Below are 27,811 nucleotides of genomic sequence, written 5' to 3' on the forward strand. Positions count from 1 at the left end.
CTTAGGATGCTCTATGAACTAATTAAAGTTCTTCTCATGAATTACACTTCATGTAAATGTCTTTCTTTCCTGTCAGTATAAGACTAAACTAAGACCTAACATTTTATGTCCACTCAGCGTTTGTCAGTTTCTTCTTTGAAGTCACCTCATTTTCTCTCTCTGTATTATTGAAAAGAAATGAAAAGAGGGTAAGTATAGTCATTTGTGCAGCTACTTTGTTGGTAGAAACAGGAGGATCATGGTTTAAGCCCATATGGTGAAATAAACAAAAGCCCACTGAGACCTTATCTCAAAAACAAGTGGAATGTAGTGGAACTTTCCTAAGTTCCTGTTTACTCAAGAGGCAGAAATTCATAGATCAAAGTTCAAGGCCAGCCCAAACAAAATTATTATGTAACAAACAAAAGTAAAAAGAGCTATGGGTATAACTTAAGTGGTTGTTTTCCTAGCAAGTGCAGGGTCTTGAGTTTAATACCCAGTACTAGAAGAAATAAAAGGAAAACAAAAAGCAAGGGAAGAAAATGGGAAAAGAAAAACGAAAAGTAAGCAAAAACCTAGAGAACTTACCCTTGCTCTTATTCTTATAATCACTATCATATTACTGAATGAGTTATCTTGTCTGATCTATGTCTCTATGATTTGATGCTACTTGTATGTAAGACTTATATGAACCATTCAACCATACATTCACACACACACCACCACCACCACCACCACCACTACCACCACCACCACCACCACACCACACAGTAAGATCCTACCACGTAGCCAAACTGAGGCTGTACATATCCAATGTACCACTGAAAAGATAAATTCTTCTTTGTTCAAGTTTTCTATTGAAGATAGCTATTCAGGTCTGAAACCTCAGTGTCATATTTGACTCCTTCATTTCCTCATGCCCTCAACAACCAATTAGTTGTTAGTTCTTTAAATATCACCTGTATCTGACTCACCACTGCCACCCCAGCATGGGCTTTTATTTGCCAGAAGTATTACTGAAATAGCTTCTAACAAAGGTGGCCTTCTAAGATCTCTTATTTCTTTATCTGTCCTACATAGAACACTAAGGACTTGTATCTGAAATATTTCAGGTTTGTATTTGTAGAAAACCTTTCAGCGTTTCCCTATCATGCTAATTTTTCATGGAGCCTACACTCTAGTTAAATTGTTCAAGTGTTATATTTTCGGAGTCTAGGACTGTATATAGCACACAGTAGGTGTGAAGTAAATATTGACCATATGAATAAAATCATCACACATCCAAATGTACTTACATTTTAAACTTCAAGTGCCATCCTCTTCAAAGAATCTACATTGATACCTTCTTTCTACCTCATCTAAGATGAAAAGTAACATGTTTCTATGTAACTTCTGTGGTTATTATCCATACCATATTTTTTAAAAAAGAAACAGCTTCTTTGAGTGGGTACGCAGTAATTTGAACAGCCACATTGATAGTAAGGCTGAGAAAGCTTTAGCAAAGTAGAGAAGCTGTGGTTTTATGATATTTAAGATATTTTTTATTTTTTATTTTATTTTTGTCGGCCATGGGGCTTGAACTCTGGGCCTGGGCGCTGTCCCTCAGCTCTTCAGCTCAAGGCGAGTGCTTTACCACTTGAGCCACAGCACCACTCCCAGTTTTCTGGTGGTTTATTGGGGATAGGAGTCTCATGGTCTTTCCTGCCAGGGCAGGCTTTGAACCGCAATCCTCAGATCTCAGCCTCCTGAGTAGCTAGGATTACAGGTGTGAGACACCAGTGCCCAGCTTTTAGGATTTTTTTGTCTAATAAATCTTATACTTTGCTCATAAGCATCTAGAGGTAGAAATGTTGGCTGAACTTCAATTTGACAAGATATAGCTGAAAATATTATCTCAGCTAATTTCCAATAATTAGGGACAAAGTTTTGATTTGCATAATCTATGTATTTACAAGTTATATCTCCCTTTCAGTGTAATAATATTTCATTTTTGGCTATTGTGACTATAGATATATAAATAAATTTTCTGTAAATAGCATTTTTGTATATAGCTTTCTTTTTATTATAAATCAAATAGATAGCATGCTACATACATTGCATATATATCAATTTCCAGAAATTCAGCCTTTGGACTCCTGCAATTAAGCTTAAATTCCCCAAGTTGTAGATACTGTTTCTACACTTTCTACTGAGGATTTCACATATTTAGGTCTCAGAGGGAAGAAGGGGTAGAAAAAAATGAATGTACTTGATTGCTGGCACAAACTATTCCAAAGGAAACAATGAATTTGGCAGATGTGGGATCATATCAGTTATAGACACAGTTATTACACTGTCAAAGTGCTGATCATCAAGTCAGTCCACTGATGATGAAAGCTCTCCAGAGAACAGTAAACCTACAACTTTCCATTACTTATTCCAGATATTTACTCCTCTGAACATTTGAAGCCTGTTTGTTTTAGTGCTATACTCGAATAAATTTTTTCCATAAAAACAGTTTCTCTGAGGCAGATAAATCACCCTTCTGAAGTTTCTATATTTTTTAGCTATACATACAGCTCTCTACTCCTCTGGCAAGCAATGGGAAAGAATACTAAAGGAAGACCACATGATTCATACAATATGAATCTTTGAGTATGTCCTATTCAAAGATCAAATTCTAATGAAAACAATCTTAAACTTCTTTTAAATCAAAGCTCCTTGTAGAAAGTTTGCACATCTTGTCAACATTTCCTAGTTCATGGCATTTCATTAATCCTGAATAATTATCACAGGAAGCACAACACTTAATGCATATCTAAATTTTATTGAATTAGTAGGCATGACATAAAGATTACAAGTGATTCTTGGTTCTGCTTAGAGGCAAGTGTTTATTCCAAGGCAAAATGAGAGCACAAATCTAGTTTCACTGCTACTGAAACGCTTTGTGAAGGTTGTTTGATATGGCCACAATCTCCCTCACTACCTATTCAATGCTGTTTTTTTTGTTTTGTTTTGTTTTGTTTTTTACCTCGGTCTTCAGCTGAGGGATTCACAATGACTAAATTAAGTTTGTAAAGAATCTTCTGTGTTGGAGATAGTTATGTACCTACAATATGAATCATAGAAGATATTTGGTAAAAGACTCTATAAAAGGGGCAAAAGAGATACACAGTATAAAGACTGATTTTTTCAATCTAATTGGCCATAGTGGCAAAAATACCAAGCAAAATTTCAAACACACTTTTTATTTGGTCTATTAAACAACAAAGCATCCAGTAGTGTGTGCAGATAACAGCTTTTAGAGACAATCTTGGATTTTGCATGAGCCCCAAGGGCATATTTTCAAACATATATATTTATGTGCAATGACTAGTGTAGTGATTCAATGGTAATCCCTAAAAAACCTTTACACCGAATCTGTAAAATTACCTATATGGACAAAAAAGTCTTTGAAAATAAAAAATGGGGAGATTAGCATAGGTAATCTGGGTAAGTCCTAAATGCCCTCATACTTGTCCTAAGCAAGAAGTAGAGGTAGATTAAATATACACAGGGGTGAATTATGTAAAGACAAATAAGCAAGAGAATTCACAAGCCAAAGGAAATGATTTGGGAATTTTAGACCCTATTACTAAAATTAGGAGATTCATTGTTAGAAAAGTATGTTGTGGAGATAAGGCCAAGAAAGTAGGTGGACCATCTTTGGTTAGTGCTGAAGAGATTAGGCAGAGAAAGAGATTCATGAATTCTCTCAATGATCTCAACAGAAACCAAGGACAGAGATGAGATTATCCAGAAAAGGTCTGTGAGGCCCCTCTTTTCTAAAGATGTGAATTATATGGTGAATCAAAACATGTGACTCAAAACCCACTAGTTTTTTGAGACTGTTTTATCAGCAGAAATATTCCTAACTTGGCCTAAAAAAGAGATTGGACAAGAAGATCAAACTAGTGGCACTATGGCTCAAGTGGTAGAGCACTAGCCTTGAGCACAAAAAGGCTCAGGGTCAGTGCCTGGGCCCTGAGTTCAAGCCCCAGGACCAGAAAAAATAAAATAGAAAGACCAAGCTATCAGTTTACCAAAATTCTGCAAGCTGAAAATAGACTTCATCTAGTGCGAGGCAACCATAAGTTACTCTCCAAGTTAAACAATCATCAAAAGGGCAGTGGTGAGGGTGCAAAGTAGAGGCCCAGGCATCTGAGCAGAGATGCAGGTGTGAGTCAGGAGTACAGAGACTAAGGCCCAGTCCACTGTCTAAGAGGAAAGATCTGGAGATCCAAATGTTAAGAGTCAAGAGATACAGAACTCTGGCCCGGCCTTGAAGCCCATGAAGAATTTGTTTGACTACTTTTTTTAAGTGATTATGTCAGCTGACTCCTTTCTTTTTTTCACTATCTCCTTTATGAAATATGGATGTCTCATCATTATCCCATGCTGAGCCCACTCTTGCTATATTGGAAGAAAAATTTCCTTTCCCTTGTTTTAATGGTTAGTTTGTAAGTGAAGATGTATATTGTCCCAAGAATAATGATACACAGTTTTACTTATACTTGATTTGGATAATCTAGATGATGAAATTTGGAACTTTGGAACTAATGATACTTAGATGAGATTTCAGACATAAAGTTGGAGTTATAATAGGTTGAGATGAGAATATTGGAATAGGATGAATGTATCTTACACATGGGTCAGATCAAGATTTGGGGAGGTCAGAGGGCAGATTATAGTGAGCCGAATGTGGCTTCCAAAAACAGCATTTGTATGTTACTGTATTTGGAAAAAATGTCTTACAGAAAATTATATTAGAGATCTTTAGATGGCAACATTATTCTAAAATAATCTAGATGGTGTTATGTATAAATATATATCACCATAAACATATTTAGAGAAAGGCAGAAGATTAGGAATAAGGAGTAGAAAGTAACATAAAAACAGAGGTAGGGGCTGGGAAGATGGCTCAGTGTTAGAGCGCTTGCCTTGCATGCATGAGGCCCTGGGATTGATTCCCCAGCACCACATAAGCAAAAAGAAAGAAAAGCCAGAAGTGGCATTGTTGCTCAAGTGGTAGAGTGCTAGCCTTGAGCTGAAGAGTTGAGGGACAGTGCCCAGGCCCAGAGTTCAGGCCCCACAACTGGACCCACCCCCCCAAAAATAAACAACAGTGGGAAATGTGTCCATAGGCCAAGAAATGCTCATAGCCACCTGAAGCTAGACAAGACAAAAAGTCATCTGTCGTACCTCTGGAGGGAGTAAAACAATTTGCATAAATGGTACTGTCATGTGTGGCAGTAATAAAATATTTTAGTAAGACTTAGTCCTATGCTAAATATGGGTGATGATTTTCAATGTAAAACAAAACTGCAAGTGATTAGAGATCTATACCAAATGAGCAAACATTTTAATTAGGCTCTGAAAGGCTTTTGATGTTTGTGAAAAGCATGTAGAATTGCTTGAAATACAAATACATAATTTATCAATAATAGTGCTCCATTCTTACTTCTTCACAAGCTAGAAAATAAGGCAAGTTCACATCCAGAAAAGGTGATATAAACATCAGTATTTCTACCTTGACCAGCTTGATAATATGGCATGGCAAATACCCCCAATTTGAGGTGTTTTTCTATAACATGAAAAGTTATTAAGAGCCTCATAAAAGACTTTGTGAATTCAAAATGCAATAGATATTTACATAAATTAATAGAACCTAACCTTTGTGGTAGTTGTTAATAAAAAGAGTGCACAAAATTGATACATCCTTAAACATGTTTGTGTGTCTATGTGCATGTGTTCATGCAAGTATGTGCATGTATGCTTTTAGATAAGAAAAATGGAAAATTTCAGATATTGTTACTATTTGATTTCTCTAATGTAACAACTCCAGAGTTAAGAATCAGAACTAGTTGTTACTTGTTTATATTATCTCAGATGGTGACTTTTTAAACTAGCCATTGTTCTTGGGTGCAAATGTCTATAATGCTCTTTAGAGAAGTAAAAATAGGATTTTCTATATAAGAAATATAGATACAAAAATCTTTTACAGTAATCACAATATTCTGCATGAATTAGTCTTAAAATTATATTCTAGAGAACATATAGCAATTATTTCAACATGTATTTTCAACTTACAGACATGTTAAGTAAAACTTTCACTCTCTCAACTAATTAAAAATGTTGAGCTTGTTTTCCTTCTGAGAGTTATTCTAGCAACATTGTTAAATTTGTTAATAGAAAGTAAGTAAATATGATGATGACTGAGAAATTCACTTGTTACTGAGATATGGAATCACTGCAAAGATATATAGAGAGATATAAATATATGCAAACATATATACATACATATATAGAATTTCTTCTTCAGATCACTCAAGTAGGCAAGGGGAGTAAAAATGGAGAAAAACAATTCACCTTTTATTGCCTCCTTCATAAGAAATCTGTTTCCTCTCAAGTCTTTTAGAACTCTCTCCACTCCCTTCAAGGGGGTCAAGGGAGAAAGAATAGGGAGAAAAAAAACCACCACAAAATAGGAATCAGTGTTTTTCTTTAAAATCTAAATAAAGGTATTAGAATTTTCAGGTTCATCTCTAGCATAAACATTAAAATGTAGGTTTTTCCTCTTAAAATAGCAATATAAAGTATTAGTATAAACTAGATATCTATGCATAATTAGAAAATACTTCTTTAAGGTTTAAATCATTTTCCCTAACTAATTCTTTAAACTTTGGTTTATTTTTAGCAATGATAAGTGCCTGCAATATCATGCTGGAAAACTAGACTAATGATAAGTTTACTTTCAGCCAAAGTAAATGAATCCATCAGTTTTCACTTGTGACAAGATTCTAAATAACTTGGCTGGGGTAGAACAGTATGTTTGTTGAAATCCCCAAATGGTGGGCAATATGAGCCCCTTTTCAAAACATTAACATGAATATCTTCCTAGACCTTTTCCTTTTAGATACATAATAAATGGTAGAAGCAGATGCTAAATAATTCTATTTCTTTTGTTCTCTTGCTTCTTACTCTTCTTGTTGTTTTGGGGGAGTAGAGCTGGCGTGACCCAGCCATATCAGATTTAAATTTTTTGACAGATTGAATGTTTTTGAAAGCCTTAGAACTCTTCAATTTCTAATACTTTCCTCTTCAGAGCCAGGTTACACAATATATATATATATATATATATATATATATATATATATATATACATATATATATACACAACTAATATATAGCATTACCCTTAAGTGTAAATGTAATATTATAACCATGACAGTTGTGCTGAAATTAGTATAATTGTAGGAGGAGTACTGTTTACAAACACACACTACTTTATCCAGCTTGGCTTAACTTTACAGAAATGCATTTAGTTGACTCCAACCCTTGAGTGCATGTTTTGTTCTTCTCAAATTATCTGATTTTGTTTACTTAAATATTTTCATATTCTTTGGTATCAGCAATCACTTAGATGACAAGGTTCCTCCATTGTGGCGAGAGCGTGACCTTTCCAAAGGTACTCGTCTGTTATCTGTAAGACAAAAAGGAAAAGAACCAAAAAACGTGGTGAGCTTCAGATCTTGGCTATTTCAGGATGTCAAGTGAAAGGAGGTTTTCAAACATTCCTGAAAAATCACTTAAATGAATATGTAAATAAGCAACAAGGAGCCCAGATCTGAGGAGTTCACACTGCAGCTGCCTGGCTGAGTTCAAGAGTTCTGCAATCAGCAATAAATGACTTTTCTTGGTAAGCAAAGTCAGAATGATAAAAGAAATAGAAGAATTCTCTCAAGTACAGTCCCCTTGGAAATAGCAAGCAACAACAAAATTCCTTGGTAAAGATGTTAAATTGAAAGAATCTATGTTCATTGCCTTTTGTTAGAAAGCACTTCAATTCCCTGTGAGTTTTCAGTTTTATGTTGGTTACCTTTAGAGTTTGGGCAGATCAGAAAAGAGTTGTTTGTTTTTTTTTTTACAATGATTGTATAATATGGCAATCAAAGCAGCTACTGAATTTGCCTGATTGTATGATTTAAACAAATTCAATACATCATATAGTCATTATGGGAATGAATAATAAATGGAACCTAGAATAGGCCCCACCCGTCACAGGAAGAATAATCACTGCAGAGATAACTGTTGGCACAAAGCTTGGAAAGCAAAGTTTAAAAGCATTGAAAGTTGCTGAAAATAGTTTTTGCTTTAATAGGAAAAAGGTTTACAGCTCTGTATTGTGATGATAACTACTATATTATTATCACCTCTGTTTTATGCTCAGCTTAAATGCAGTTGATGTGGGTGAAAAATCCCTTTTTGACAAAACCATTATATACTTAGATTCTCTATCTCAAATGAGAGAAGGTCCCTAGAAATAAAAACCACCAGCAGCATTTACATAAATGCTAACACTTTACACTTGTTAATTTGCTAATTCACACAACATCCCCTGGAGGTAAACCCATTTCATTCCATCCTATTATCTCTGCTTTAGTGATGAAGGTTATACAGCAAATCAATGGTATGATAGGGGATCATACTGCAAAGTTAATGCCTGTCAGGCCTGCTTTATGCAGTGGCTATATGTTTGGACCTTTTTAATCTTTTTTCTAAGGTGATGATGCCCAAGAAATACATCTTGCCTGTCACAGGGGGAAGATGGCTTGAGAAGTTCTGAGGTGCCTTTCTCATCTCTTGTTAGCATCTCTTGACTGATTCTGGTTAGCCTGTGGTCAAAACACAGTGCAAACAAACTGCTTCCCCTGACCTTGGCTTCATTAAGGAGGGGATAACACTGTTCAAAAAGAAATGTACTCATGACCTTACCTATGTATCTGTAACCCCTCTGCACATCATCTTTACAATAAAAATTTTTAAAGTCTACTGAGAGCTTTGAAATGCAATAAATATCACAGGAAATAAGAAAGCAAGAAGGTATTTTCTATACTTGAAGATATATCAGAGTGATGGATTATTTGGGTATTCTTTTGAAGATATCATTAAGAAGTCTATTATTCAGTCTGTGATAATGGATCACAATTCAGCTAAAAATGTGGAGATAGCATTCTTGGATAAAAGGATTATTACTTAGATGTTCCTAGTTTGCATACAGATTGATTTGGGACTTCTTAGAAAACATTTACAAATGACTTATAGTAAAATGGCTCCTGTTACATTGCTAGCATTTAAGCATGCAACTTTTAAAAGTTACCTGTCATGGGAAGGACCTCCAAAGTCCCACAGGATTCTCCTAGGTTTGTGTTTTGGCCACAATGTGTCCTACATGCTAAGTCAACAGTCATTCATGCCTTCTCTCCAAGAATGCTTCTGCCTTCCTATATAACATTTAGATGTCCATTGACACCATCTTGCAACTTATCTCCCTTTTATGTGCCTAACAGGTCTCTGAGATAATAATTATGGGAAGAAGAATTTCTGTAAAGGTCACCACTTACATTTTCAAAATGTCAACCCACAACCTTGTTTATGAAAATAAATACTTTTAGAAACAATGGCAACAATTACTTATCTCAGTCTTTTGACTTATTTTCAATTCTCTGTACATATGTTAAAGCAAATTTATTTATAAAATGCATATATTTATATTCTAGACATGTATGGATCAAGCTATACGTGGAATTCAGAGGTTATCATGAGGCATATATATCTATATGTACACATATAAATCTATATATACATATATACTTATATATGTATGTGTGTATATGTATATATATATACATATACAACATTTTTCCATCTGTCTTTATATGTTAATGGCTAGCAATCTAGTGATAACTTTTTCTTTTTTAATTTTTATTTTTTATTATGAAATTACTGTACAGAGGGGTTACAACTACATGGGCAAGATAATGAGTACATTTCTTATCAAGCATTGTAGCCTCCTCCTTTGTTTCCCCTTCCCATCCCTTCCCATCCTCCCCCCTGCCGCTCTACCCAATCCTCCTCCCCCCCACCCAAGTTGTAAGGTTCGTTTTTCCACATAACGACTTGGACATCTCATTGTTGCAATGGATTCACCTGTATCCCTATTTAAATGATTTGTTTTTTCCCTTCCCCTCCACAAATTATACTGACATCAAATACAGTGAAAGCAGGGGTTATATCATGGGGGAGGGACATACAAAGCAACAAAGAAATAATCTTATAAATGTGTTAGAAACAATCACCTGAAAGAAAAAAAAACATTTGAATACATATCTTAGGGTTCATTTCCCTAACATCAACTTATTTGACCTTTTCTGCTTGACTCAGACATATACTAGTTATTGCAAATAAGGGAAACCATGGGACCTAAGTTTCTTTGGGCCTGGATTACTTCACTTAATATAATTTTTTTCAAATCTTTCCATTTCCTAACAAATGGGGCAATGTCATTCTTTCTGATGGAGGCATAGAATTTCATTGTGTATATATACCACATTTTCTTAATCCATTCATCTACTGAGGGGCATCTGGGTTGGTTCCATATCTTAGCTATGGTGAATAATGCTGCAATAAACATAGTCGTGCTGGTAGCTTTAGTGTGGCCTTGTTTGTGATCATTTCGGTAAATACCCAAAAGTGGGATTGCTGTGTCATAGGGAAGCTCTATACGATAACATTTTTTTCATGCTGAGAATTATATCTTCTTTGAATTACAAATTGAAAAATCACCTAATGAGTATTTTGAAATACAACATTCTCTATTTGTGGTATTAAAGACTAATAGTCCTCATAAGTTGGCATTCATTTATGTGAAAAGAACAAGTAATAGATATTATTGCCATTAGTAGTAACAGAGTAATTCAAGTGATTGTGAGAATGTTTCTTTAATTGTATATAGGTAGAGGTGGTAGGCACTTATGTGATATGATTTGATAGTTGAGATTCTTGAGATTCTACAATATCAACTCTCAGCCAAATTCACTTTTATTAGTCTCCCAACACTACTGATACTGCTGTGACTTAGCAGGCAAAACACTAAAGGTTTTATGCCAAGCCATCACTAATTTAAATTCATGTATTTGCTGGGTATGGTGGATAATGCCGGTAATACTAGTTACTTAAGAGGTGGTGATTGGTAAGATTATATTTCAAAACCAGCCAGGGAATACAAGACCTCATCTCAACCAATAAAAAACTGGGCATATTGGCCTGTGCATGTCACCCTAGCTATGTAGAAAGTAATTAGAAAAATCATGGTCTAGGCCTTACTGGGGTGAACATGGGGTAAGGAGAGAAGAGACCCTATTTGAAAAACAGTGAAAGCAAAAAGGTCCATGGGTATGGTTCAAGTGGCACAGGAAATGCTCAGCAATTGCAAGATCCTGGGTTCAAACCCTAGTATAGCCAAAACTTCCTACAAAAATTAACAGCAGAAATAACAGTTGAACGTCTCATATATCTATGATGTGTAGGGCTTTTTTAATAAGTACTGGCATCCCTTTCTAATTTTCCTGTTGGGATTTTGGAAATGAAAATGAGAAAAATGTGTACTGGTGGGGAGAGAAGTTTTCTATGTGTGTAGATTTATTTATGACATTATGAAAGGAGCTATATAGGAAACTTTCTCTACAAGAAGGAAAAATGACATTATTTTCTTTCTCTGTTTCCTTTCTCCCAATTAATGGACTAGCACATCATAGTAAATAAGAAATTCCAGGTCTAATACATCCTCATGGACTAAGAATTCATAAGACCAATCAATATATCTATATGGTTCAGAAACATGAAGATTCATGAAGTAATATGTCTAGGATGCCAATTCCAAAACATAGCATTCAAATCTATCATAGCTCATTGTAAGCAAAAGTGAATATATAGCCCTTGGTTATCAGTGGCTTGTTTTTGAAATATACCCAACATGAAGGCAAACAAATTCTGATATTATGAATGGACTTGGTCAATGAATGACGTTAAAGTGAAAGATATAGTTACATCAAAGTGTGTATGCTATGGAGTAAAGGTGGTCAAAATGAAATCGACATTCAATTTTTCACCCAAAGGGAATAAAAGTACATGACCCAGCTTTAACATGATTTTTCAGGGTAACCAGTAAAATCAAGCCTCGTCCTACTGTCATAAGAGTTATAAACTTCGTGCCCTTCATTTCTTTATTTCCTTTCTTTTTCTTTCTTCCTTCCTTCCTTCCTTCCTTCCTTCCTTCCTTCCTTCCTTCCTTCCTTTCTTCCTTCCTTCCTGCCTTCCTTCCTGTCTTCCTGCCTTGCTTGCCTGCCTGCCTGCCTGCCTGCCTGCTTGCCTGCCTGCCTGCCTGCCTTCCTTCCTGCATTCCTTTCTCTCTCCCTCCCCCCCTCCCTCCCTCCCTCTCCCTCTCTCTTCCTCCCCTCACACTCCAAATCTCTCTCTCTCCCTCTCCCTTTTTTTCATTTGCTTCTTCTGTGGCTTGAACTCAGGGTCTGGGCACTCATGACACTTTAGTTCTAGGCTAATTGATTACCACTTAAACCACAACTCCATTTCCAAGGTCTTTTTTTTGTAGTGAATTGAAGACAAGAGTGTCATGAACTTTCCTGCCCAGGCTAGCTTAGAGCCACAATCCTCAGATCTCAACCTCTCGAGTAGCTAGGATTACAGACAGGAGCTTTTGCTTTTTAAGCAAAATTTCATTTGGCATTCATCTCAAAACCTTTCTGAGCTTTGCAGTGAATGGATTAAAATCATTACTATATTCCTCTAGAATTCATGTGTGTAATCATTTATTTAGCAATTATGCACAGAACATATATGCCACGAAATACTTGAATATCAGTAAGTTTTAGATCCATACCCAGTCTATATCTTAATTTCCTCCTTACTGAAAATATTCTCAAATAACAGGTGAACAAGCACAGCCCCCTTATTGCCTAACCACAACATATCATGAGGCAGATTTAAAACTTAAGTATGCAATCTGGCAGTGTGCTATTAATCTCTTAATAACAAAGTATACACAAAAGTCTCTATTTTGCATATTTGCTAAGGAGGGTTCCATCCCAGCAGCAAACACAAATACTTTTAGGGCACATTTAGGCACTATTATAATTACAAAACAACTTAAGATACAGCTTAGAAAACAAACTCAGTGAATCCCAGGCTTGTCCTGTTTTGTTTTGTTTTTTTTAAAGATGGAGTTCTATGTGTTGAGTTACAATGAGCTAAGAGATACTAAGTTTTCCAGTAAGTTGGGATTTTGTTTTGCTATTTTAATTCGGTGGTGGAGAAGGTATTCAAATCTTCACATGTTTTAGTCAAGTTGTTTAACACTAAGATGCACCCCAGCCATGCCAGTGATGTTTTTAGAATTCTCAGCATCCTCATTTTCTTGGTAACCTAACAAGGCCTCTTCCCTTGTCTTCTCATTTGTTTTGGTGATAGCAGGCTACTTTTCTTGTTACAATACAACAGAGTCCAACACTAACCAAAAAAAATCACTGATTTTATCTAGATACTTTATAATTCTCATTGTTTTTTGCCTTGTCAAAACTAAATAACTAGAAATAAGTATATAATTTTCTGGGCAGGTGATAGAATCTGTTGGTTTGTAAACCCTTATTTTTTCATGTTTTAGAATAAGCTACCTTGTAGGAACCATAGGTATTAACTAGATTGAACTGTTTTATTCCAGTGGAATTGTATACACAGGGTGCTGTGGATAAGAGCTAATCAATTACTTCCATATAACAATTAAATAGTCCAAGCCCTATTCTGATCTCAATGTCATTGTAATGTTTTTAAGTCTAGGAACTGGCCCTGTTGTATAATCTATATTCTTCATTACATGCAAATAAATCCATGCAAAAACAAAACAAAACAAAACAAAAACAGAAACCGAGATTACTGTGGTAGTTCAGGTTGGCAGAAGAGAGGAAAGTTATTTTAATGATGATGGTAATGGAAAGCAATAATGTTAAAATAGTTCAGAGGCTACTGTGACTATAGATACACAACTCCCATTAACTGTAATTGGAGTTAAGCACATATAATGACAACAAAATAGACTCCTAAATGACTTTCCAATTGGAAAATAAGCAAATGTATTCCAGGAAACAGCATGCTTTTTTGTATTCTAATTGAGGTGCACAAATTATTTTCAAATTGATATTGCTGAAGGTATGAGGTTGATATTTTTCCTCTGCTTAGGGACATAGATCTGCTGGAGGCAGCATCCATACAAGAATGCCTTTCCTTTTCTTAATGCTCAGCATTCGTTATGTTATTAAAGGAAAAGTCTCAATAGTTGCAATGGATTTATTAATTCAGTAGCTTGTTATCAGCATGAAACTCTGCTGTGCTAGGGGAAAAACAAATTATATTTTACAAAACTGCAGTAGTGCGATTAAATCATTTTTCTATATTTCACTTTCTTCTTATCCTCCCTTCCAGGTAGTAACTCTGCTCTCTATCTCTATTATGAACCTCATATTTTGCAGACTATCAAGTCTCGTACTAATATAAAGGTACATTATCAAATAAACTCAATTATAGTAACTTAGGAAGATTGAAATAAGCGATAAAAGTAAAATCACATAGTATAATAATATTACTTCAAGGCATTAAAAACTTAATCCATATTAAGCTACCAATGCAGAAACTGTACAATGCTTACTTTTATCTATCAACTAACTTTTTGGGATTTTAAATGACTAACATTTACATAATTGATAACTTGAACATTTCAAATTATTTAGAAAATATGGTGCAGAAAAAAATAAAATCACTATATTGTTTAGTATTGCAAGTGACATGGACCTTATTCTTGATTGTATTCAAATGTCAAATCTAGTGGATAGCTTTTTTTTAAATGTCCTTGGTTTTGTCCATTAGCCACACATTCTGTTTGCTTCTTTACTGGACAAATTGTCTATGAAGTTGAAAGTCCAATGGCGATGCCTGCAGATATAGAAAATATGGCAACTGTTGACACCATAAATATATGAAGAATGTTAGACAACAGTAGAAAAGGCTCTCATGGAAATTATACAAATGAAATTTACATTGAAGAGCAAGTCAGCAGAAACTACATAACGTATAAGGAACTTCACAAGATATTTATTATAGTGACTTATAGGTAACAGTTTCTTACATTATACTATCTGATGATAAAGTAATTATCTAATCATTAGCAATGCCTCAGGAACTGATCTTTGAATTCACCTTCTGTTATGCTACTTATGGAGGGAATATATTTTGGCATTAGTATAAGGCAATACTTCCTTTTGTCCATCCATCTGCCTACAAATTGTTACTCTAGCATCTATCTGCAAGGTACCAGAACAGGCACCTTATACATTATTAGGTTGAGAAGGTGAATGTACCAAAAACTATAGCAAAGAAATCTGTAGCATCTACCACATTTTAAGCACAATGGAGTTTCAGAGTAAAGAACAATCTATGCTTCCATCAGAAAGAATGACACTTCTCCTTTTGTAAGGAATAGAAGAACTTGGAAAAATTCATATTAAGTGAAGTAAGCCAGACTCAAAGAAACATAGGTGCATTGTTTCCCTTATTTGTAATAATTAGTATACATCTAGGACAATCTTAGTAGATGAGCAGAATAGCTCAATAGCTATGTACAGGTGCATATAGGATGATGCTAAGCAAAATGAACTCCAAGACATGGAAACAAGAGTTTTTTCTTTGTTGTTGTTTTTAATGTACTATGTGATTTATTTTTTCTTTTGTGTTTCCTCCCTGCTGTCACTTTATTTGATTTTGGTACCCTGGGTATTGTATATTTGTTTATCTGAATTAGGGAAGAGAAGGGAAACAAAAAAATGGTGAGACAAAGGACAAAGGGGGAACCAAAGAAGCAGGATATTCACAAGACACTATGTTGGAAATGATCTGTACAACTTGCAGGGGAGGGAGAAGGAAAGAGGGAGAAAATGAGGGAGGAGGTAACAAGTTTGACAAGAAATGTACTTACTACCTTATGTAACTTAAAAAAATTCATTGTCAAGGTGATGTACAATCATATCCATTGAGTGCTGGAGTTGGGTATCAGCCTTAAATGATCAGTAGAAGCCAGGTGTTGGTGGCTCATGCTAGTAATCTACCTACTCAGGAGGCCAAGATCCAAGAATGGTAGTCTGAAGTGAGCCCAGGCAGGGAAATTTTTGAGATTCCTATCTCCAATTAATCATCTACAAAGGTGGAAGTGGAGATTTGGCTCAAAGAGTGAAGCACTAGCCTTGAGCAAAAAAGTTCAGGGACAGGGCCTAGGCCCTGAGTTCAAAACCAACCCAGGACCAAAACCAAAAAAAAAAACAAAAAAACGTTGGTGGATTTCAACAGGAACAAACCGGAGAATGGCTGCTAATTTTTGATTAGTAGCAAAAGAGAGTTTAGTTTCTGTGTTACTAACCGTTCATTGATTAGTCTTGCTATTGGGAGTAACCATCATTGAAAGCAATGAATATATAAATGGAGGATCAGAAAGCCTATACATTTAAAACCATTTTCCCTAAGAAAAAGAAAAAGAACTATTTAATATAATGAAAGGGAATGTGCTGTCAAAATCATAGTTATAAGGACAAAGATAAAGTAGTAGTTACTTCTACAAACAGGTGGTTTTCTTTCTAATTGTATTTCAAAAAGATGTTTTGTGTGTAGAAGATAGCAGTTCTTCTTTTGAAAGTCAGCAGAAAAAAAAAGGCATTTTGAAGTCATCTGGTGAGGCTCTGTTGTTGAAGCCTAGACAGGACTATGCAGAAGAGACAGTAGAAAAGCTGACTAAGGCAGATTGCAATGACCTGCGCCAAGACTGCTTGGCAGTGTGAGAGCTAGAACAACCAGTTGGATAGGTGCAGAATAAACTAGTTGTTAAATGGCTCTGGGGCTACACTGTTAATTCATTACTACCTCTAGTCATTTCTGTGTCTTTCTACTCCATGTGTGGCACAAATCACTGTGACTAAAAATCCTCAGCATCAGTGATTTCTTTATCTTTGATCATATGATGGACAATTCTCTGTCATTTTCTGTGACAGTTTTTTTTTTGTGATCTACATGAGTTTTGTGGCTGATATGCTGACCTAGAATATATTTATTTGTCATCTACTTTTGTATGAGAATCACTCACAGGCCATATATCTATTCTTTTTGTTTTTAACATGTGTGACTGTCTCTTGGGTTTTGGTTGCCTGTTTTTTTGCTGATGATGAAAGTTTTAGAGTAGTCAAAGTCAGTAGCTTAAGTAGCTGCAAGTACTCTGTGCTAGGGGATGTTGAGGGGGCAGTAAGCTAACTGTCTACAGCATTAAGGTTGAAATGACAGTCGTTCCTATTGCATGTTGCCTCTTGCTCCTGAAGGCCCAAATCATACAAATACAACATCAACTACAATTTTGAGTAGAGGACTCTTAATCTACAGCTTACAATGCAAGAGCTTAGAAACAGGTGCTTCCCCTTAGTAGTGGTCCCCATGGTAACCTGATTTTAATTGTTTAACCAGTCGTATGGACAAAGACAATCTGTATAGTTAATATTATAGACACTTCAGCAGCTGCCAGTGTCATTGTTTTAAAACAAACTGTCCCTTAAGGTAGAAGCCAGTCAACAGTTGTTTTAAACATGAGCAATTAGGACAGAGTTTAAACACAATTTTCAATTTCAAATTCATAACTGACAGAAGTACCTTTATAATTTTATTGTCTAATATAATCCATTTACACCATAACTGCCAGTCACAGATTAGAGGTGAGTAAAAATGGCTAGTAATTACCAACTTATCTCTTTGAAGTCTCAAAAAAAATCACTCCTGATATTAAATATATTACAATAAAGTCAGTCCTCAAATTATCAGGAAAAGGTATAAATATGAATGGTTGTTTTTCTATAGTTCTTGTAGCAGTGTTAATATTTGGTTAAATCATAAATACCTTGTATGTTATCTGGGACTAAATACAGGATGTAAACTATATGCAGTGCAGTATAATAATAATTAGTAGAAAAATACAAAAAAAATCTGTGATAGTAAATATTTTTTAGCAAGGCATGTATTATGAGTTATTTTCCCTACATCGTGCAGGTGATGGTATGTAAGGGTAGTGTGGAGTAACTTGATGCTAAATATTACTTTATGTTTTAATCACCGTTCACACTGGTAATGTGATAGTAGATTAGAGCAAAGCTAACTGATAAATGTATCAGTCTTTGAACTTACAAATGTAGGCTACTAGACATTCATATTCTAATTAGCTGCCCCAAATTACTTATTTGTAAAATGGCATTCTAAATACCAATTTCCTCATCTGAAAATCAGAGATAATAGTAATGCTTATGCTATAGGGTGAAAAGGAGGATAAATGAGATAACTTAACAATTGGTCCATACTGACTTTTTTTTTTGGTGATGGGATTTGAGCACTGTCCCTGATAATTTTTTTTTTTATTGTGAAAATCCCCTGAGATTTTTTGCTCAAGGTTAGATCTCTACCACTTTGAACCATGGTGCCACATCTGGTTTTCTGGTGATTAATGGTAGATAAGGGCCTCACAAATTTTTCTGCCAGAGCTGTCTTTGAACCACTATCCTAAGATCTCAGCCTTCTGAGTAGCTAGGATTACAGCCATAAGCTATTGACACCTAACTCCATACTGATTTTTTAAAGGTGTGACTACTTTCATCATGTTCACATGAATGCCCATTTGCAGCCACACAAACACATCAATAATTCTCAAGCAAAAACTTGTTACTTACGATTGCTATGCACAATGTAGTATTATAAATAGGTTAAAGTTCTTGTTGTATGGCCATATGAGTTTATATCTTTGTTCTACCACTTAATAGCTGTTGTCCTAAGTTTAAATTTCTCCTTTGTAAACATGAAAATAATACTAAAGTCCCTTCAACAGTGTAGTTATATGAACTAAATAATGTAAATGGACCAGAATGGTATCTGTTATAGGATAAAAATGTACGTTTTTTTAAGAAAAATGCACATTTCTTATTATAAATCAAAATCCAAAATTTTAGGGGCAAAATCTTATACTTTTTAACATCAAGAAAATCTCATTTTGACACTATGGCATTTTTAGCCGCTTTTGGGACAAGCTAAAATACAAACAGATGTTTATAAAAGCCTTCATTTCAGCTTAGCCTATATAAACAAAGACTTAAAAAAGACTACCCAGGAAGTCAGAACTAGATTATTTCTGGAGATTCCAGTGGCTTGAATGATGTATCTAGTAAAAGAGGTCACTCATTTTCTCCCCACCCTAGGATAGCAGAATTGCAAGGCAACCTGTGGACCTTTAATTTGGTTTCCTGAGTGGTCTATTCAGTAGAAAGAGGGGTGAGGATAGCAGGGGAAAAACAAGGAGGGGGTAACAATGCTCAATAGGAGATGCACTCCTTATGTAACAGTCATCCCTCTGTACAGTGTCTTTACAATAAAAAAAAATAAAAAAAGAGGGGCAGGAGATTTGCCTTCATAAGCAGAATTTATTCTCATGTTGGGTATAGTACCATCTGTCCAAAAACAGGTCTGCAATTTGTCTGAACTCTTTGATGTACCTGGCATAATGTGAGAGGGACACAGAGATAAAAGAGTAGGTCTCTTTCTTCAAGGAAGGCATTATTTAATTGCAGTCTTTTGGCTAAAAATTAGTCAGATGGAGATGTTAGGGTTTCCTCTGTACTCATTCTCAGCCAGTCAGCTTAATAACCTAGATTATATTGTATCCTGATACTTCAATATGAAAAAATTCAGCTCTTTGCTGCATGATATTCTCACTTAAATGTGGGTATCATACAAAGATAATAAGAATATAGGGCCAAGATGTGGTAAGAGTAGAAGTGTATTAGGACTTTTAGGAGCACAGAAAAGGAACATTCAGCTAAGCCTTGGGGAGACAAAGAGAAGGCAAAGCTGTGACTGACTGTTTAAGGCTAAGAATGACTATGGTCAGACTATATATTGGTCTTGTGTGCCATTTTATGGCTCTTGTATTTTATATGTGCAATAGAGAGGAAAATTGTAGGATAGTGCGATTTGGTGTTCATTTAGTAGATGAATTTAAGAGGACATGATCTGAGTTAGGGATTGGGTTGAAGATGGCTTGCCAAGCTTCTATAAGGCCCTGGATTCAATCCCTAACAACACACACACACACACACACACACACACACACACACACACACACACACACACACACACACACACACACACACACACACACACACACACACACACACACACACACCCCACTTGGGGACTAATTGGATGTAGTTGCTAGAGGAAAAAACAGGACAAATCAAAAGTTTCTAGTATATACGTTTGGGAGAATGGTGGTTCCATCAACTAGATAGGATATGGAGGAGGAGGAATTGCATTCAAACAGAAGATAATAAATCCAGTTTAGAAAGTTGGGCATGTCTGTTAAGCATTCCAGTGGAGGTGGCCAGTAAGCCATTAAATATTGTACAACTAAAGTTCAGGGGAGAGGGTTGGCCAATGATTTGGAAGATTCACTGCATAAATGGTATTTAAAAGATGAACTTAGGAAGAGAAATTGACAAAGAATGTACACAGCAGATATTCAGAGAGGTACAAAAACAAAACCCATGTGAGTGCACATTATGGAGCAGATATTTTGAAAAATGGATTAAGCAAAAATATCATATATTGTAGAAACTTCAGTAAAATAAAGACAGAAAACGATCTGATTTAGAAATATGGAGGTCATTAGAGACCTTAATGACAGCAATTTCAATGAAATAAGGGGAGCAGAAGCCAGCCTGCAGAAGGTTGAGGAACAAGTAGAGGCAATGAATATAACTTACATTTGAATTTCCCATGACCCTGTAAGAGCTGGTATTTCCTTAGAGCAAGAATATTTATCACCGGTCACTGTGCATGATATACCCAGCATCATTTCTTGCTGAATCTGTCCTGCTCATAACATTTTTTTAACTTAGGGAAGCAGCATCAAATATCCTTTCCCTTGATCCCAACAGTGTCCACTGCTTAGACAACAATGAACATCTGGCCCCCTATTCATAAGTTAGCTAGTACTTAACACAAGACAGGATTTGTGATTTTTTTTTAAAATGGACATTGCACAAAAGAATACTAAGCAAGTTGATGTGAGGCAGAAAGGAATGAACAGTCTCACAGGGGAAAAAATTGAAAGCTCATTATGCTTCTTAAGGTTTCCAGAATAAGATTCTAGTCTAAAAGAGCCCAATATAATATGACAAAGACATTAATTATATTATAATGACTCTCAAGGTCATAGCCAATTGCATTAAAACTAGTCAACAGAGCTATTATAAGATTATTTTTTAGAGTAGGGTATATTTTAAGTTTGGTTTTCATTAATATGTTATGGTAAACACTGTTGACAAAGGCCTATCCTATATCATCACTTTATAGGAAATGAAATGTCTTGTTCAGTGATATATCATGGCCTATGTGTACATTTCTAATGTACTAATGAAGGTGTCACAAGAATTTGAATACCAAAAAGTTTTCACAGTTGAGCTATCAGAGTGTGACACTACTGCATGTAACACTGTAGGTAAGCTGCATCATATGAAAACCTACAACAGAGCAGTCAGAACCATCATTTGGATGTGAACCAATATATTATGAGAACATAATCTTTGTGGATCAACTTATGTTCATTCATTGTAAAGTGAATAGTAAATATTCAATATTCTGTTACTGATCTATGCAATAAATGTACTACATGCTTCTGTATATACATTTGAATCCCAGCCTTATCCTCATGTGAGCAAGACAAATTTACCAAGTCATTGAGTTAAAACTAGAACTGGAAAGTTGCTCATCCACATAGAGAAACTTCTGTCAGAAAGCCCAGAAATTACTAACACCATTTTGTCCAGCCTGGTTATACAACAGGGGTTCTTTGAATTAATATCAATAAATACAAAATATATAAATCTATCATAAACTACATATTTCTATCATTATTAAGTGTATTGGACACATAAGTGGATGCTAATATTATTTTATGCATTTAATACTTTTAGTAACTATAACATACAGGATTTGTGCCTATTTTTACATTTCTTGGTATTGAAGTAATCATATATTTGAAATAATTTAAGCTAATTACTAGGGACCACATTGAGTTATGCTGCACTTAAAGAGATCCATAGTGACCTTTTATTACTCTTAAAATTTGAGAAAGAGTGCATTGGCAAGACAACTCACTATACTCAGGATTCAATGGATTTAAAATAAGACTAACCTGACTCAAACCTAATTTCAAGCAGTTTAAAAAGACAAAACTGCAATGAAAATGGGAACAAGTTAACTTTCAAAATGACTTCAGAGGGCTCATTGATTAAACTTCCCCACAAGATAAAACACATGAAGATAAAAGTGAACAGATTTCTGCTAAAGGGAGTAGCTCAGGGAGATTAGAATATATGTGTGTTAAATTTTGCTTTAAAATTTGTGGTATGGTGCACATACTTCGAGTTTTTGTGTTTTATAGTGTTTGTCTACAAGTCCCATTCCACACAGTGAGATTTCTCTTCTTTTTCTTTTCTTTTCTTTTTTTCTTTACTACTCCCTTTGAACCCAGTTAGGTTGGTTTTATTTGTTCTTTGTTCATACATATCATCCTACATATTTATATGCCTACTTTGCTGTTTACCCCCTTTTACGAAAACCTATTCTTCAAAGCCCAACAAAATTCTCATTTTTCTGATGCTTTTAACCTTCATTGAGTATTGTCTTCTTGGGAACTCCAGAAGCACATACTTAATTTGAATCATACAATTTAACTTTTAATTTTAGCCAGCTTCACACTCTTCAATATCATTTCATGTATTGCCTTTCCAAGAGGATAGTACTGGGATGGCAGATAATTCATCTCCACTGCCTTTTTATGATCTTTCTCAAAACAAAACAGTTGAGATATATGCATGTTATTTATTTTTAGAAGTCTGGGATTTTTTCAATTATATTTGTATTATCTTTAAGTGATTGTACAAAGGAGTTCCCATTCAACAAATCAGTTTATAAATACAACACATATTGATCAATGTCACCCCTTTCATCATTCTCCCCCATTACTCCTGATTCTTTTTCTGAATAAAACTTTTATGAAGATTTACAGATAAATATGTCATTTGTTCCCACATATGCATGTAAGTATGGGACAATAGTTTATCAACTATCTTTTTACTATATTCTTTCATGATGAGTCTAATTGTGGGCTAGTTCTAGAGATAGCTTTGTATTTTTAGGAGGATAAAGAGAAAGATAAGTTTTGTGAAGTATAACAGTTGGCAGCACTGATAGCTCCAGTGTTAACAACATAAAAACAGTGACATGAAGTGAAAGATACTTCCTTAGAAGACTTTCTTTTGACTAAGTTTATTACAATCTCAATTTTATATGCTCTATTTTTATCCTATTTAGAACACTTGTCACCAAATGCAATGACCATAATTTTAAGGCCCAGGCAAAATTTGTACACACTGCTTCTGAAAGATTCCCTGTCAGAATTATTTAACTACCTTTCATATGACACTTCAATAGCAAATGCTTTCTACCAGATTAATGTTCCAAGATATAATTTCCATAAGCAAAAAACGTTATACTATATGAATAAATTTTATAAATACAGATTCCACTGCATTGGAGGGTATGTTCCATGATGACTATTTATGGAAAAGATTATCTTGAATCAATAACATTCCCGCCTTAAATACTAATTTTTTTCTTTAATTCTTCATTTTCCTTGACCTGTCTGTAGTATATAATACTGTTGACAGCTATTCCTTCCCTAAAACTTGTTCTTCATTTGCCTTGTAGAATACTCTTGTTTTCAAACTATTTTGTCTAACCATTCTTTACTCTCAAGCTAACTGTTCTTTTCCTATTCACTATGTGAAAGTCATTTCAGAATTTTTTTTTTTTTTTGGTCGGTCACGGGGCTTGAACTCTGGGCTAGGGCACTGCCCCCTATGCTCTTCAGCTCAAGGCGAGTGCTCTACCACTTGAGCCACAGCACCACTTCCGGTTTTCTAGTGGTTTATTAGAGATAAGAGTCTCACAGATGTTCCTGCCCAGGCTGGCTTTGAACCGCAATCCTCAGATCTCAGCCTCCCGAATAGCTAGGATTACAGGCGTGAACCACCAGCATTTTTTTTTTTTTTTTGTCGGGCGTGGGGTTTGAACTCTGGGCTTGGGTGCTGTCCCTCAGCTCTTCAGCTCAAGGCGAGCACGCTACCACTTGAGCCACAGCGCCACTTCCCAGGATTTTTTTCGGTGGTGGGGTTTGAAATCTGGGCTTGGGTGCTGTCCCTCAGCTCTTCAGCTCAAGGCTAGCGCTCTACCACTTGAGCTACAGCGCCACTTCCGCTTTTCTGGTGGTTTATTGGAGATAGGAGTCTCACAGTCTCTCCTTCCCGGGCTGGCTTTGAACCGCGATCCTCAGATCTCAGCCTCCTGAGTAGCTAGGATTACAGGCGTGAGCCACCAGCGCCTGGCCCAGGATTTTTTTATGCCCTTTCCCCATGCTATTCTATATACCTTCCTTAAGTATATTCATCTATTTGTAAAACTTCAACCACTCTATCTCCCATATGCTAATGGATCTCAATTCTGTATTTCCTAGGCTTCAGGATACAGCTTCAGTCACCTTCAACCTCACACTCAAGATTCAAACTAAAATGATTTCTTTTTACTTCTTCATGTTTCCTTGTTTTAATGTCTGGGATTAGCCTATTTCATGAGTGGAAATGTGTCCCTATGAAATTCTTATAGTGAAGTTTTTAACTATCTATATCTAAGAAGAAAGTGAGTTTATTTGTAGTTAGTATTTTCTACAGTACTCCATTTAAAATCAAGGTATTAAAGTAGGTAGTAATTGCTTATGATAGAGTCATTATATCAAGGAAAAATATGGAGGCACACATTAAGAGAGAATGTATTGTGGGAATGACATTAGGGATAATGTGAGAATGAACACAGGGATCAGGAAATGGTTTGCGTTAGCCAAAGAATACCAAGTATTAACAAACAACCACTAGGAGCAAAGAGAGTTATCATGGACCCAATCTTTTCATAGTACCTTCAGAGAGAGCATGTCCAGGCAAATACCTTGATGGTAAACCTCCAGCCTCCAAAACCGTGAAACAATAAAGTTGTATTGTTTAAGCCCTTAATTTGTGACACTTTGTAGCAGAAGCCTAGTGCTTTATTATAGCAGCCCTAGAAAACTAATGCAGCTACCATACATCAGTCATAAAATAGATAGGTAAATGAATAAATCATCCTGGATGTCTCTCCACACATAACACCCCTTTCAAACTCTCATATGAACTTCCTCAACAAGTAAATTTAACTTATTCATCATTCTTGGCTCCAGTTCTTTACCACCCTCTTGATAAGCACTCTAATACAACAGATACTCTTTTATTGCTTTTGTTGCTATAATAAGAGAATCCTATTAACTGTAATCCCAATCATGTAGGAGGTAAAGATAGAATTGTGGTTTGAGGCCAGCCTGGGCAACACATCCTGAGTCTGCCTCAGAACAAACATAAAAAAAACAATAATGATCTGGGCATTACTTTTATCAGAGGCTGGTAGGAAGATCACAATGGCTCCAGAAAAGAAGTGGAAAATAAACTAAAATATAAAGGGCTGCAGCTGTGGCTCAAGTTGTAGAACATTTGCCTAGTAAGCACTGATAAATGATATATAAATAAATGTACAAAGAATCATATTTTTAAGTTCAAAAAATCCCAAAATCCCATTGCAACAACAAGATGTACAAGTCGTAATGTTGAAAAAGAAACTTTACAACTTTGGCCATGCGGGGTGAGGTGGGGGGAGGGGCAGATGAGAAGGGATGGGAAGGGGAAACAAAGGAGGAGGCAACAATGCTTAAGAAATGTACTCATAAATTAAAAAAAAAAGAAATGTACTCATACCTTGCCCATGTAATTGTAACCCCTCTGTATGTTATTTTCACAATAAAAATTTTTTAAAAATTCACCCGAATAAATGTGTGCATGTGCATATGTGTGCCTGTTGAAAACTATTCTTTTTATATATTTTTATTGTAAAAATACTGTACAGAAGGTTTACAGTTACATGAGTAGGGTAAAGAGTATACTTCCTATCGAGCATTGTTTTTCCCCTACCATCCCTTCCCTCCATACCTCTCCAAATCCTCCCTCCCTTCCCCCCCACCCCTGACATTGTAAAGTTCATTTTCAACATAGTGCCCAGTACATCTCATCATCACAATGGGTCAACTTGCATCCCCATTTAAGCATTCCGAGATATCCCTTCCTCTCCCCAAATTACAAAAATGTATATACAAGATGCAGAACACCAGAATCAAACACAGTGAAAACAGGGTTATACCATGGGGGAATAACATACAAAAGAAACAAGAGAATCACATGGTGCATTATAAATACATTAAAAACAATAGCAAGGAAGAAAAAAAACACTTGTATCTCTGTCATGGGGTACAAATTCACTTAACATAATCATATATAGTCATATGTAAATAGCCTTTGAACTCTGCTTATCCTAGGCATGTACTAGTCATTGAAAACAAGGTAAACCATGGGACCTATGTTTTGGGGGTCCTGGGTTACTTTACTTAATAGAATTTTTCCAAGTCTTTCCATTTCCTGACAAATGTCATTCTTTCTGATTGAGGCATAGAATTCCATTGTATATGTATAACACATTTTCTTGATCCACTCATCTACTGAGGGGCATCTGGGTTGGTTCCATATCTTAGCTATGGTGAATAATGCTGTGATAAACATGGCTGTGCTGGTAGCACTGGTATAACCTTGTTTGTGATCACTTGGGTAAATGCCCAAAAGTGGGATTGCTGGGTCATAGGGAAGCTCTATGTGGAGTCTTTTGAGGAACCTCCATGCTGCTTTCCAGAGTGGTTGAAAAAGTTTACACTCCTACCAACAAAGCAGTAGGGTTCCCTTTTGGCCACATCCCCTCCAGCAACTGTTGTTATTAGATTTCTTGATTCTAACTGGGGTGAGGTGAAATCTCAACGTTGTTTTGATTTTCATTTCTTTTGTGGCTACAGAAGTTGAGCATTTCTTCATGTATCTATTGGCCCTTCTTATATCCTCTTCAGAGAAGTTTTTCTTTAAGTCTTTAGCCCACTTATTTATCAGGCAGTTGTTTCTTTGAGGATTTGTTGTTGGAAGATTTAATTATATGAGACCCTTGTCCATTGTATGGCTAGTGAAGATCTTCTCCCATTCCATTGGCTTTCTATTGATCTTGCTAACTATGTCCTTTGCCGTGCAGAAGCTCTACAACTTCATGCAATCCCATTTGTCCAATCTTTCTTTGATTTGTTGTGTTTCTGGGTCTCTATTAAGAAAATATCAGCCTGTGCCAAGGAGACCTAGAGTTTCTTCGTTTCCTTCCGGTAATGTTTTCAGGGTGTCTTCTTTGACTCCGAGGTCTTTGGAGTTGATTCATTTGGAGTTGATTCTGGGGTAGTGTGATATATAATGATCTAGCTTTAGTTTTCTACAGGTGTTTAGCTAATTTTCCAGCACTATTTACTGAAGAGGCTGTCTTTCTTCCATTCTGTTTTTTTTAGCTCCCTTGTCAAAGGTTAGGTGGCTATATGTTTGTGGGTTCATTTCTGGGTCTTCAGTTCTGGGTCTTCAGGCTGTTCTTGTGCCAGTACCAAGGTGTAATGGCTTTGTAGTAGAGTTTGAAATTTGGAATTGATATGCTTCAAGTGCTGTTCTTTCAGATAAAGATTGTTTTTGCTATTCAGGGTCTTTTATTATTTCATATGGATTTTTGGATTGCTTCTTCTATTTCATTGAAGAATGAGGTTGGGATTTTGATAGGTATCGCATTGAAT

General features: G+C 35.6%; 1 protein-coding gene across 3 annotated transcripts in view; it reads right to left on the minus strand.

Moving 5' to 3' along the window:
• Positions 1 to 2,765: 2,765 nt before the first annotated feature.
• Positions 2,766 to 27,811, minus strand: part of Diaph2 (diaphanous related formin 2) — an 812,745-nt gene continuing 787,699 nt past the window's right edge. For all 3 annotated transcript variants that reach the window (XM_070040099.1, XM_070040098.1, XM_070040100.1), the window contains one exon: positions 2,766 to 7,480. In XM_070040099.1, coding sequence (XP_069896200.1) covers positions 7,413 to 7,480 — 68 coding nt within the window. In that variant the 3' untranslated portion in view covers positions 2,766 to 7,412. The remainder of the gene's footprint in view (positions 7,481 to 27,811) is intronic.

The sequence above is a fragment of the Dipodomys merriami genome, unplaced genomic scaffold (assembly GCF_024711535.1).
Source record: "Dipodomys merriami isolate MVZ:Mamm:240054 unplaced genomic scaffold, mDipMer1.0.p SCAF_3, whole genome shotgun sequence".
Lineage (NCBI taxonomy): Eukaryota > Metazoa > Chordata > Mammalia > Rodentia > Heteromyidae > Dipodomys > Dipodomys merriami.